The 13,593-nt window shown below is 38.5% G+C and overlaps 1 protein-coding gene across 9 annotated transcripts in view; it reads left to right on the top strand.

Annotated features, from left to right (window-relative positions):
• The window catches only part of smoc1 (SPARC related modular calcium binding 1), a 62,757-nt gene that overhangs the window by 13,769 nt on the left and 35,395 nt on the right, over window positions 1–13,593 (top strand). For all 9 annotated transcript variants that reach the window (XM_014994864.2, XM_014994866.2, XM_014994873.2 and 6 more), the window contains exon 2: window positions 12,954–13,119. In XM_014994864.2, coding sequence (XP_014850350.1) covers window positions 12,954–13,119 — 166 coding nt within the window. The remainder of the gene's footprint in view (window positions 1–12,953; window positions 13,120–13,593) is intronic.

Here is a 13,593-nt window from a genome sequence, read left to right as displayed (position 1 = left end):
TTTTGTGAAGCTGTAATGGTTGCACAACAGGGGTTGCGTTTCACTTATTTTATGAGTGTTGCAGAGAGAACTCAGGGGTTTGTGTTTTTCTGGCTCGACCGTGTGGGATACTGTGCATGCTGGGGGAATGTGGCTTGTTAAATGTGAGAATCTCATTGCTCATTGTTTCCCGGCCGAAACCAACCGAAACACACCGTCTTGATTTGACAGAAGGAAAAGGTGACTGTCAAATCATGACAGTGTCGGGAAATGCTAACTCTCTCTCTCTCTCTCTCTCTCTCGCTGTCTCCCCATTGTTACTACTCCTACATTGTTTGTCGTTAAAAGGTACTGAGAAGGATGTATTTAATACTCTAATTTATCTTTTATCTCCTGTTTGGCTCGGCGTCACGTCAGATTCTGCCTCAATACGGAAAGTATAACAAGTTCGGGTATCTGTGATGTTTTCCTGGTGTGTTCCGATAATTGCTCCCGTTGCATTTTGCCGCATTCAGTCCGAATATGTTTGGTTTTGATTATGAGATTCCGGGTGGGTCTGAACCACATCTATTGTTGGCAGAACCGGGGAGGGGCTGTTTTCTCTCAGTAGATAAAAACACTTTATGTCACCTATGCTACAGCGGACGATTGCTGCCAAACGGAAAAGGCCAAGAATTTAGCTGTAAATAACAACTTTTAAGCTCCCCAATTTGCTAGGCAGGTGGAGTTTTACCACATCAGGACCTTCTGGAGAGGATTTGGTGATCTGGGAGGAAAGAGCGAACTGGGTAACGATGGGACGGAAGAAATTTTCACACTTTGATGTCTTACCTTTTTTTTTCTTTTTTAATTTACCTTTGGAAAACAAAGTCGGTAACACTTTATTTGAAGGGGGTTGAATAAGACTGTCATGACACTGTCATAAACATGACATAGCACATGTCAAGAACATGAATAAGTCTTCATGAATATTTATGACTGTTGTCATAAAGCGTCATTCGGTAAATTATGACACTTTTAATACAAAGTTGACATTATTCAAAATGTCTTTGTTATGACAACTTCAACTAAATCATTACTGTTTAAACTTTACCTTTAATAACATAAAGTTACCTAATTTTTAAAGTGCAATCAGTAATACTTTTATGACAAATTTATGTCAGTAATGATCTCTTGGTTAATGTCAAGCTGTCATAACAAAGACATTTTGAATAATGTCAACTTTGTATTAAAAGTGTCATAATTTACAGAATGACGCTTTATGACAAGTCATAAATATTCATGAAGGCTTATTCATGTTCATGACAGGTGTTATGTCATGTTTATGACAGTGTCATGTTAGTCTTATTCAACCCCCTTCAAATAAAGTGTTACCACAAAGTCTTTTAGTTACATGTAAATACCATTACTTACAAATGATGTCCTTTGATAGCCAGTCTTGCCTCCTCAGTTCGGCGGGTTCCAGTCTTTGATAATCGGTGTGAGGAAGGTTTGCCTTACTCCTCACTCTTGGTTTGAGATGTTTTACGGATTTCTTTGTGTGTACGTCCCATTTCAAGTCATCCTGCAGTATCTTAATGAGAATCAGATCTGATCTTTGACGTTGGCCGTGACTCTGTTTCTCGGCTAATGCATTCCTTAAGCCAGTCCTCGGATTTACTGGCATGTTTTGGGGTCATGGACATGTTGCAAGGTCCTGTTTTGCTTCCACTTTAATCGTCTTTTACACATGATGATCTCATATTTTTCTCTTTGATCCACAACTTAATTCACGGTGGAGTTGATGAAGATGAGTTGGTCAGGTGATGAAGCAGCAAAGGATCCAAAACCCACATCAGGAAACTTCCAGTTCTGTGCTCAGCAGGTGGGATACCACTCTTTTTCATGAATATTGTGTTTGGTTTCGGCCAAATTTTTACTCCATATAGTTAGCCCTGTCACAATAACAAATGCTGCTAGACGATAAATTGTCCCAGAGGTTATTGTGATAAACAATACTATTGTTGTTGTTAAGTAATGCAATGACAATAATGGCATAATAATGAAATAACATATTCTCAAAGATCAGTAAACCTTAAATACTAATGAACATTTAACACTGGAGCTGGAAGATATTTTAAATATCCAAAATAAATGAAAAAAAAAACAAAAAATAAAATGAATTATGAAGTCTCCATAAACAAAACTTCTCCTTCAAAAAATGAAAAAGTGGCTAGTTGAAACCAAAACACCAAACTGAAGATTTTTATCATTCAGTTTTTGGTATAGAGAGAAAAGAGAAAAACGATAAATCATGCAAATTAAAGTAATCGAGTTTGTTCTAATTTATCAGTCGATTAAGTGATTTAGTGCTTAGTGCAACAGGCCTACATATAGCATATATTCACTTTTGTTTAATTGTTTTTGTTAGGTTACAAAGATTTACTCCTTGTACACCTCCCACGACTGTTAAACTTTTACCATCTCTCACATTTTTAAAGGTTTTTGTGGCACTAGTGGCCACAAAAGCCAGAAGAGAGAAGGGGAAAACATGCCTGGGGCTGGGACTGTGCTGAGGATTGTAGCCTCAGGATATGATGCACTTGGTATGCCCATCTCTTCCTGGTTGTATTTTTCCCTCCCAAAAATGTGCTAGCATTGATATTTCCTGAGAATTCCTTTAGCACCTTGCAGTCTGCTTTCATGTTGAACTGGCAGCTTTGAATGTCCTCCACTTTTAGGGTATTTTCTATAAAGTCTTATTTTCTATAAGACCTGTTCCTTCACTCAGTCTTGCTGCAATCTTTCAAAGGTGCTACGGTTGTACTGTTTAGTTATGCTAGTTGAATTTCAGATAATCTTTAAAATTCATATTGAAACTCTTATGTGAATCTTTGTATGAACTAAAGAGACTAAAAAGCCAAATCTCCCCTTTCTGCTTGTTTCTGCCAGTTAAAGGTTATTTTCTTGATATTATTAGGAGCTACATTTAGGTCAAAACCATTGCAAGTGAACCTTGCTCTGACAATGTTCAAATATGAACTATGTTTCTTTGATACCAGAAGGGAAAATGATGTAAAACAGTAGTTTAGAGAGAAATGTGATAAGACTGTTTTCCACGGCTGAATCTTGGCGTCGTCGTTGGCTGTGATGCAGGACAAAATCTGAGTCAGAAACAGACCCGATAACATAAGACTTTGCTTTGGTTGCCTTTACTGCTCCTCTTGTACTCTGCAGGGAAATAAAGTTGCATAATTCACTCCGACACATTTCTATAAAAGCAACCGTCCTGCAACCGAATGAGAGATTTAGTTTGGTTCCATAGCAACTAACGGGACGAATTTACTCCCGTCTCACACTGGATGAGACGCATAACGCCTCATTGTTTAGCTCTGATGTTGGTGTTTTCTTATGTTTGTCAGCTCAAATTCAATTCAAAAGCGGTAAATAAACAAGACAGTGAGTCAACAGATTTTAGTGGGGCGTTAAATGTAATTGAACGTTAGCAACTAAGTCACCTAATTACGTTGGGGCGCCATGACTTTACGTTGGAAGTGAGGGACGGGAGTGTTGAGATTGTTTTCCCCCGAGTTGTTTTTGCCAACGTAACCATGGCTTCCACTTGTTCAAGTCGAGCTAATTTGTTTGTGTTAGTAGCACACCTAGTTCTCTCTCATAGTGCCATTTCTGAAAGTTGGAAATAGCTAGCTTGGAAATGGATCCATGGCTTCCTGACGCGTCTGTTGATTTGATCAAATCACAAATTTCGGCAGAATTCACGCCACATTTTCTACCACTTGAAAGTATGCAAAAGTCTAGGTGCTCAATAGCTTTTGATTTGTTCTGGGATCAATGAGTGATGAGCAGGAGGAGAGCTGAAGATGTAATGTTCAATACTTACCCTTATCAGTGTTTACTATTCAATTTACAGAAATCCAAGTTTGTGACCTTTAATTAAAACTATTTTTCTTTCTCTTAAAACCTTTCTCGGATGAGAAAATTTTAACGGAAACGAACTGATAATGTCACAAAAATGTCATCAATTTAGTCAGACGGTCGGATTTCTTTAAATCAAATTAGAATAAAAACTTGACCTGATTGAGAAAAATGGATGTCATTTTTGGATTTAGCGGTGCAAAATAGACCTAATTCAATTGAAAAAACAGACAACTTCCCAAAAAATATTTGTTTTTTTGTAACTCAGTGTAATTAGAAACATGCCTGCTACATAATGCAATACTGCTGTTACTTACCATTTTTACACTGAAATCAACTAAATAAAAGCGATTAGTCTACCAAATGTCTGCTTTTTGACAAGTTTAACAAGTTGTTATGACGTCAATCGTGGCAGAGTGGGTTGCTCTCTCAATAGCATAACATCAAATGCAAACAATCAATTATCTTGGTGTGTGTCACAGGATAAAAATAACTACTTATTAAAATGTAATAGTCATGTATTAGTAATTTAAATTCAAACCACAAAAGCCATGACTTAATTTTAATTCGTGACCCTCTTCAAAACACCCAAGAGTCATATTTGGTGTAAGGGAAATAGGTGTGGGCTGCATTTAGCACTGGATTTGAAGTTGTGTGGATTTTGGGTCTGATGGCGGCATCCGTTTTAAAGCTTGGCCTGCTTTACCCATTTTAAACCAGCTTTAATATGTTTGGGAATACCGTCCTTGTGGAACACCCAGTTGCGTCCGAGGTTCGACCACAAACCCAAACTATCCCCTAAGTTGAAAACAAAATGGTCAGAATTAGCCCAGGAGCCACTGGAACCTTCTTTTACATCGGTGTGTCTGTCCTGAGTGGGGACAGTTTCACACAGCTAAGGACTTGGAGGGTGCAGATGAAAGAAGAATCTCTGATCCAAAAACACCTTCAATTTTGTCAACATGGATGTTCTAGAGAAAAGCTACCATATTTTTCGTATTATAAACCGCTACTTTCCCCCCACTCTTTGAACCATGCGGTTTATAAGCCCGGTGCGGCTTTTCTGTGGAATTTTCTTCAGCCACCAGGGGGCGCTTTAGCAGGAAGTGAATCATTGGAAGTCAAAATTAGAAATCAAAGAAGAAAGTGCTGATTTTCATTGAGAACAAGCACATGCTAGCAGTATTCATGACAGAGAAATGTTTTCAAACTCATATGATGCAGCTTTTAAGTTAGAGGTTATCGATCTGGCAGTAAAGATTGATAGTCGCTGCACTAAGCTTAGCGTGAACGAATCCATGGTTTGGCGCTGGAGACGCAGGGCTGCGCCCTTAATAGCAGATGTGGAAAACCCGAGAGCGGTGGAGATACCAGCGGCTTATAGCCTGGTGTGGCTTATATAGTAGGTACATTTCCAGTTTTTTTTTTAAAACTTTGTGGGTGTCGTTTATAGTGAGGCGCACTCTATAGTCCGGAAAATACGGTTCATGTTCAGAGGAGGGAATGACAGGTTTTTGGCCTCGGAGGCAGCTGGGTGTGACGTTTAGTCTCATTCCTGGTGCTGGAAGCATCATGTTCACAGAACACTTCACATTAATGTTTAAAACTGAGATATATAGCTTTAATAAAAATATATATTTCAGAATAGAATAGGGACAAAACAGGTCCTATGGATAAAGCACGAAATTTGGAAAAAATATACACAAAATATAATTTTTTCAAATATCTGATTAAACTAACCTGAGTCATGTGAGCACAACAATGTATATTTTCCTGGTATTTGCTTAATATTTTTTTATATTAAACATTGTAGTCGGTGGATGATGCCTGTAAAAGTCCTTGTCCAGGAGCAGAACTCAATACATTATAATAGTTTAAAATAATTAAAGAAATACTAAAATTATATATTGTGACAATTAAGTATAAGTAGTCATATAAATAATTATAAAAGTATCGATAAATTGAATTAAAAATATTTTTTTTTATATTTTCCAACTCCATTGAAATTTGTCCCTAGTTTTTATCAACACCGTCAGACATGAAAAGAATGTAAAAAAAAATCAGGCATTATTGTGGTGCACCAGAACTTCTGAGGACCCCATGACCTCTTCCCTTCTCTTCCTTTGCTAGTTAGCTCTGGTTAGCTTATGTTATTCTTTAGTTTTTTCTTCTGTTTTATTCCTAAGTTGCTTGTCACAACCATGATGTGTCAACTCCATAACTGACAATTTACAAAACTTTGATGAAATTTTGTGAAATAAAAGCTTAATTTTGGTATAATGTAAAGATTTCATGGACCTGATGAGCTACAATATGACCTCCTTCAGAATAACATCCTATAAATTAAATAGAGATAATTTGTTTTTTTTTCAACTCCGTCAGAGTTTTTGACTCTTTCAGTGAAATTGTTGTCAAATCTCACTTAAATGTGCAATTAATTCATTTGTGTTACTTCACATGCATCAAGTATTTCTTTTTACTCACTAGTTTGTCATCACCTTCAGCTCTGGGTCAACTCCATCATGCACTGTCAACTCCGTCAGATGAACTTTTTGTTTTTTGTTGATTAAAAATGTAATTTAAAAAAAAAATGTTGCAACTGGGAGCCTGTACTTTAGCATCTTTACATTTCCTAAACATTATTTGTCATATTTGCATACATAAGGTTGAGAAATAATTAAAAAATGGGAAAATTAAAACCCATTTTGTCTCTCTTCTCAAGAATCACTGATTTACATATTTGTTAAAATTATTTTTTTGTGACAGTATGAGATAGACAGAAAAAAATCGAGCTCCTCCATGTCCTTCCAGTGCTGCTACTTCAGTCTGAAGAAATTCACCGCTCTGGATCAGAAACAACCAATCAGAGCCAGGAGGAAGGTCTTAGTGCCGTCCATCCAGCTCGTGTAGGCGTTGCTAAACGTGCTAATGGTGTAGAAACAACTTACTGGTTCTGGTTCTGATTGGTTGTTTCTGACGGAGCGGCGTATTTGTTCAAATGAGAGCAGCTCGAAATTTTTTTTTTTTTTCACAAAATAAAAAGTTTTGTACCCCAGCTTTAACGTTCACAATGTGAACTTTGACAAGAAGTGAGTGAGCGAGCAAATAAAACATCCTCAGTGTCTTTCTCGAGCGCAAGGACACATTTGCTACTTTATATTTAGAATTTTGACGCGAGAACTCTGCATTCCGCTGAATAAAGCTCGCATCCACACCCAAACTCTTACGCCATCGGACGGCCGTCATCTAAACAGTGAGTCAAAACACGTTGCTCAACACTGGGACTCACTTCTTCTTTCCCCCCTCCTCACCCCTCCAATCTTACAATTTAACAGACAAAAATTTGTGTTAAAGAACTCCAACCCGTGAAGTGAAAAAAAACACACACACAAAAAAAGCCAGCTTTTCCCCTCTGCCCGAGGCTCTAGTTTCACCTTTACAGGCAGCGAGTCTGTGGGTGGGACGGTGTGAGTCAGAAATGTGGGAGACTCGGTGAGAGGGGTTTATTTCAGCTCAACAGATAATGCCGCCTCTAAATGTCACCCGGCGCTTTGTTGTGATGAGAAAAGAGGCTGCATCCATTACGTGAGTCAGGAGCGCGGCGGACAGGTCAGCCTGTGGGAGGAGGACAGACGCCAGAGTCCTAAATCTGGACTTTTTGTCGTTTTGTTTTGACATTATTTGAGCCGTTTAATATTTAATCATATACACAAACTGCTCTGCTGTCGTCTGGCTCCCCAACAGGCCAAATGTATTTTTATTTTATTGTTTTTTTACCCCTGTCTGCTGTGGAAGGGATAGGTTTTTCTTTTTTGGTACTCTTAAACAAATCTTTTAAAATCTGATAAATGGCAGATGCGTTCTTTTTTCTTTTTTTTTTTTTTTCTTTTCCAGCTGGATTACGTTCGTCATCCGGCAGAGCCAAGAGGAAGAAGCACAAGTAAAAAATGAAATGCTCTGCTTTGTTTCTCCCCTGTCTGTACTTACTCACCTCGAACAGATCATATTTTAGTTTCACTCTCAGCCGTTTGACAAGAGTTTGTCGTTCTCTCCCGAATGCCAGGGCTGGAATCCTCCTTAAAACTCTGGCTTGTTCTGGGCATACTGTTCTGGCAACTGATCCCGTCTGAAATTTTCCTTCATTTTTCTTTTTCTAAACGTATCTATAATTGAAGAACTAACTCTGGCCAAAAGGAGTTGGAAATAGGCAGAGATTTGTGGTGGAGCTGTAAAGAGCCGTAACCTTTTATCTTATCTGGCCTCCCTCCCCTCAGCCACCATGCTTTCCTATCGCTCGATTTAATCTGGCAGATGCTGCACCTCTTGTATCTTCTCTTTATTTCACAAAGAATCTTATCTGTGTTTCAGCTCTTTAAAGTCATTGCACGCAGATTTCTTCCCAGCAAAAACACAAACAAACTGTGCCGTGCCACCAGCGCCTGGTAGAGTCTCGCTTTTAAGAACGCGGTAAAAGACGCAGCAAAGAAGTGATTTTTTATTTTTTATCTTTTCCAGACATGATAAACAGTTTGGCTTCAAATGACGGCTGGTCCGTTTGCCGTTAAAAAGTCATTTCTCTGTAAACGTGAGACCAGTTCGGCTGTAGCGTTTGTGAGAGTTTACTCTGTTGTTGAGGGATTTAGGCCGACGACTCTTTGCTTTGTTTTTGTTATTTTTTATTCAAATCGGTTTAATTCCACCACATTGAAAAGGTTTGGGAGCGTAGCACAACATCTGAATCAGATTTACATCTAGACTTTGACTAGACCACTCTAAAATCTTCCGACTTTAAATGTTAGCATTCATTTAATTGAGGAAGCGTTAAATCCAGGGACACAGAAATATTTTTGTTATGAATTATAGAGGCAACAAAATTTGCCTCAGTGCTGTATAATATAAAGTGCAATTCACTTTTTTTTTTTTTTTTTACTGGAACACTGTAACCTAGAAACATTGAAATATGATTCCACATGTAGACATGGCTACCTGAATATATCTTGCTAGTTTGTTGATTAATTATGAATTATTTCTGAATTTATTAATTTGGTTTGGTTCTACATATGATTCCATGGAGACATGAGAATATTTTTGTATTTTTTTTATTTTATGAATTAAGAATTTTCTATTAATTTATCAGCTTAGCTGAGGTCCATGTGGAATATAATTAGTGTTAAGTATTTATTGAAAATTATTGAATCTCTGATAAAACGATGTTGTTCCATGTGTTGAAATGATGAGAATATTTTTGGTAATTTTTTTGATGAATTATAGATTTTTTTTTTAGTTTTAACACTTTAACCTCTTTGGTTCATCATGGTATAAAGTCGCAGTTATTTTACTTTTGCAGAGGAAAAAAAAACATTGATTTATGAACATGGTAAATTTTTGATGCAATTCTACATCTACACACGACTGGCATTATTTAGGTAATTTCTTAACACATCATAAACTTTTCAGAAATATTTTACATTTGTGTCTGCATTGTTAAAAGTGTTGGTTAACATTTGTACGTTTTTTTCATGTAATATGGATTTTATATCATTTTTTAAAAAATAATTTGGGTATGTAATGCCATTATTGCTTTAAATAGAAGCTGTTTTTCATAAAGTCTAATCTAGGTACATGTAAATGTTGTAGAAAGTAGTTGATACAGTCATCTCAGTGTATTTTGTAGTTTTTATAATAAACTATAGATCTAAAAATAGTTTTCAATTTTGTTCTGCGGTAGAAAAATTACTCAAATGACATTTTACAGAGTTTCTGATGTATGTTCTCTGTTACTGGTTTAATAATTAGATTTTTCATGTGGTTTATCACAATTAACTCAAGATTTAAGGGAGAGATTATGTCAACATGAAGGGTCAAGTTGGTTTTAATAGTTTTTTTTATTGTAATACATTAAATAATTTTTTTAAAAACTGCTTTTGTCATTTATCCATGTCAGTTTTCAGTGTGACAAAAAAGCAAAATGAGAACTTGGTGTCATAAAGACTGCATACTCTGAGGTCACTTCAGCTGGATCACTGACCACTTATGAAAACTTGGTTTGTTTCTGATCAACTCGGACAGAAATGTAAAAACTCGTGTTTATAGTTGCCATAATTTTTGCTGCTGGCGGGAACAGTTTGACAAATGTAAAATAACGAAAAAGTCCCCTGCAAAAGAAACGATCTGTCCTGGTGTTTGCCCAGTTTTCTTACCACATTCTGGCGTTTTGCTGCACCATAAAACAGCTGTTACAGTTTCCAGATAGAAACAAACGGTGAAGTTGGTTTCTAGTCTGACTTCAGCTCCGTCCTTCAGCATCAGCTGGTTCCTCTTGGGCGTTTCTGGGTTCCTCAGCAGGTCATCAACCAGAGATCCAGGTTCTGTTACCAGACAAAAACAACATTCTATCAATAACGGGACATTGTAGTAACATGTACTACTTATGCTTCAACAATGCCGCCGTGTGTGTTAACTCAGGCTTCGCTTCTTGTCTGCAGTCTGTTTCCCACGTGTGAAACCTTTAAGTTACAAATTCAAAAGCTTTGCTGCTTAAATGCCTCAAAAGCTCTCGAGAAATACCTTTGCTAAAATGTTTTCCGCCCTTTAAGCTACTTTTTTCCCCCCATTTTGATGCATCATAGCGACAATCAACAGAATATTTTGTATTCTTTGTGACAAACACAGCGTGCACAGGACTTTAAAAAAGATGTTTTGTTTTTATTTTTAAAAACTTTGGCTCACATCAGCTCCACGGTCCACCGTATGCAACTTGATCTGACAAAACCTACAAGGCAGCCGAGAACCAGAGACTGATTTAATCTGAGACTGGTAAGGGCAGCAGCCGAGAAGCCAGCGGTAACTCGCGAAGAGGAGGAATTTGTTGGTGTGAGGACTATTTGTTGACCCGAATCTGGTCTTCATGGACCGACGGCAAACAGAACATGCAAAAAGCTGCGTGGGATTGAAATGGACACTTCCAGATCACAATTAAGCCGTAATGTAATAAGTGGAACAAGGTGGCGGGAGCAGGGCTGATGGACCTGATGGGATGATTTTCCTTCCATCTGACTGTGTTGCTCTTTTACGTTAGATGAAATGGTAAAACATCTTTTCTCTTCCGTTCCTCAGCGTGTACGAACTGCAGTTCTGTTCTCTGTATGTAAAACATTAAAGGGGCGCATTCTGCAAAATTCACATTTTGCAAAATTTTGTACTTCCATTTGAGTTTTCAGCGCTTCTAAAACAAAACAGTTCAAGCATTAAAGAAAAATAAAACAAAACAAAGCAAAAAAAACACTCAGACATTTTTTGGCAATAAGTTCATGTTTCTTGGTGTCTGTAAAATGAGCCGTTTCAAAAACCTTCTGGAATGAAACGTCACAAATCAGCAGGAACTGCCCCTCACACAGCAACCCAAGTTGAGCACCAATATGTTGCTGTACAATGGCTGCTGGAAAAGACAAGGGTTTTGTTGTGGACTTACTATTGTGAAACCACTTGCTGCCATCTGCGTCTGCTTTTCAAAGATGTACGGTTGTGTAATCGCGCAGCCATTTTCACGTGCGAGTGTAAAAATTGAGTTGGGGGGCGTGGCTACAAAGTGGATTTAAAGTGACAAGAGACCCTAAAACAGCTCGTTCTGAAAGGCAGAACTGAGTAGACTGAAACCTCATCATTGAAGAATGATTCTGTGAAAAACATTTATAAAATGTACATATTTTGTGTAGCCCATAGACCTACTCCCTACTCTATCCTAAAACTGCCATGCTGACTGAATGGCGCTCCTACTGAATCAGCTCGTAACTTTCATACTGCTGAACCGCGATGTAATGGTTTTCGCACAAATTCATGATCTGACAGATCGAATACATCAAAATTGGGCGAAACTGCAGACAGAATTCAGCTGCGATGGCTGAACAGAGCGTATCCTCTTTAGGAACCGCTTGCTGCGAACTCGGAGCGCAGACCAGAGCACGTCTGAAGACTCGCTGGAAATCGCTTGTGTATGAATTCCCCGTCGTGCGCCAACTCATTCGTGACATCTGTGGTTTGGCATCATTTCGATCTAAACCGTCTGATATCTCTTTTACATGTTCAGAGAAAATCCGTCTCCCAGCAACAATTTCAGATGTTTTTCCAAAACACAGCGTCTTGTGTTTGTTTGGAGCTCGGGCACCGAAGCAGGGGGACCGTCTGACAGCCAGAGCAGAGGCAGAACCTTCACATGCGCTCCTATAGCACATCGTTTCTTTCTTCTTCTTCTTCTTCTTTTTTGCAAGTGTCTTCAGATTATCTGATAAGATAAGAATGTTACCCTTTTCTTTTTTTTCTTCTTCTGCCTTTCATCTCTTTGACATCTTATTTTCCATCACCTTCTTCCCTCAGTACCTGCCCTTTATAAGATCTACTGTCAGATCCAACCAGCGCTGCCGCATGCAAATTCATACAGAGGTTTTCAAATGCAACATTTTCCCACGGGAAAACTCCCCCGCCCCAAAAAACCTTGTTGTTTTAATTGCGCATTATGAAACAAGGACTTGAGATTGTTTCAACATTGCTTCCAAGCAAGATGTGACAGATTAATGTCTGAATCCTTGTGAAGAAACAAAAACACAACTCTTTGGGGGAATGCTGATGTGCTGCTACCATCGTTTGCGTCTGCCTGTCAAGGTTTTTCACTCTTCCAAAATCTTTTAGATTTGAAATATCTGGTGACTGCTTGGAGGGTTGAAACTTTTTGTTCTGGCAGAGGGAACGCTGTCCTCCTATCGATAGATCACAAGTACAGAGAGAGGGAAAGTAGAGATTCCTACCAGTCAGTTTGGCTCATCAAAGTTGAACCTGTCCTCATCAAATGAAAAGATAAATTGGCCTTAAGGTTGATCTCTCTTACTTTCCTTTAAATCCCTTTTTTCTGTTTGTAGTGGCCAAAACAAAGAAAAGCAGCGGCTGACAAGTGTTGAAGGAATGCGGGACAAGTCGAGGCAGTAGTCTCGGGAGTCGAGACCGTGGAGACGCCGGAAAGCAGAGCGTCGTTGTGCTAACCTTGTTGCTTTCTCTGTGGAAATCAGTGGCTGATCGGAGAGAGAGACAACCACTGCGGGTCCGTCTGCCTGCGGACGCTCGGGAAGCCGGTGTGCGGTTCGGACGGGCGGACCTACGAGACAAACTGTGAGCTGCAGAGGGCCCGATGCAGGGACAAAATGCTGACGATGGCGCATCGGGGACGGTGTCGAGGTGAGGACAGCAAAAAACAAACAAACAAAAAAACAAATAAATATATATTAAAAAAAAAACAAAAAAAAAACAGCCACGCCGGCTGGGTTGCATCGACACAAGAACACCTTTCTGTTCGAGGGTTTTGTGTTTTAGGACATTATAAAAAGTCTTTTACGAGATTGAAATCTGAGCGCGAATCTACAAGGACGCCACATTCAATGCTGTCATTAAGCGGAGGTAAAAACCAAAACGGAAAAACAAAGTAAACACCATCTGTCAATAGCCTGCAGATCCAACATTAGCCAAATTAGCTGGAGGAAATTTTACTCTGTTTGGCTTTATTAGTCTCTTGCGTCACTGCAATATTGTGGTTACGATAAAAGTGACGATAAGAACTGTTTAATTTTTCCTTTTTCAGGCAATTGTACGACTGTGTGTCACGCTAATTATAGACCCACAAACACAAATAATACGCTTGGAAAAACATTCCCA

Source organism: Poecilia mexicana, unplaced genomic scaffold (assembly GCF_051168715.1).
Source record: "Poecilia mexicana isolate PSO_F unplaced genomic scaffold, ASM5116871v1 scaffold_22, whole genome shotgun sequence".
Taxonomy (NCBI): domain Eukaryota; kingdom Metazoa; phylum Chordata; class Actinopteri; order Cyprinodontiformes; family Poeciliidae; genus Poecilia; species Poecilia mexicana.
Note: the sequence above shows the minus strand (reverse complement) of the source record. Positions and strands in the feature narration are given on the sequence as shown.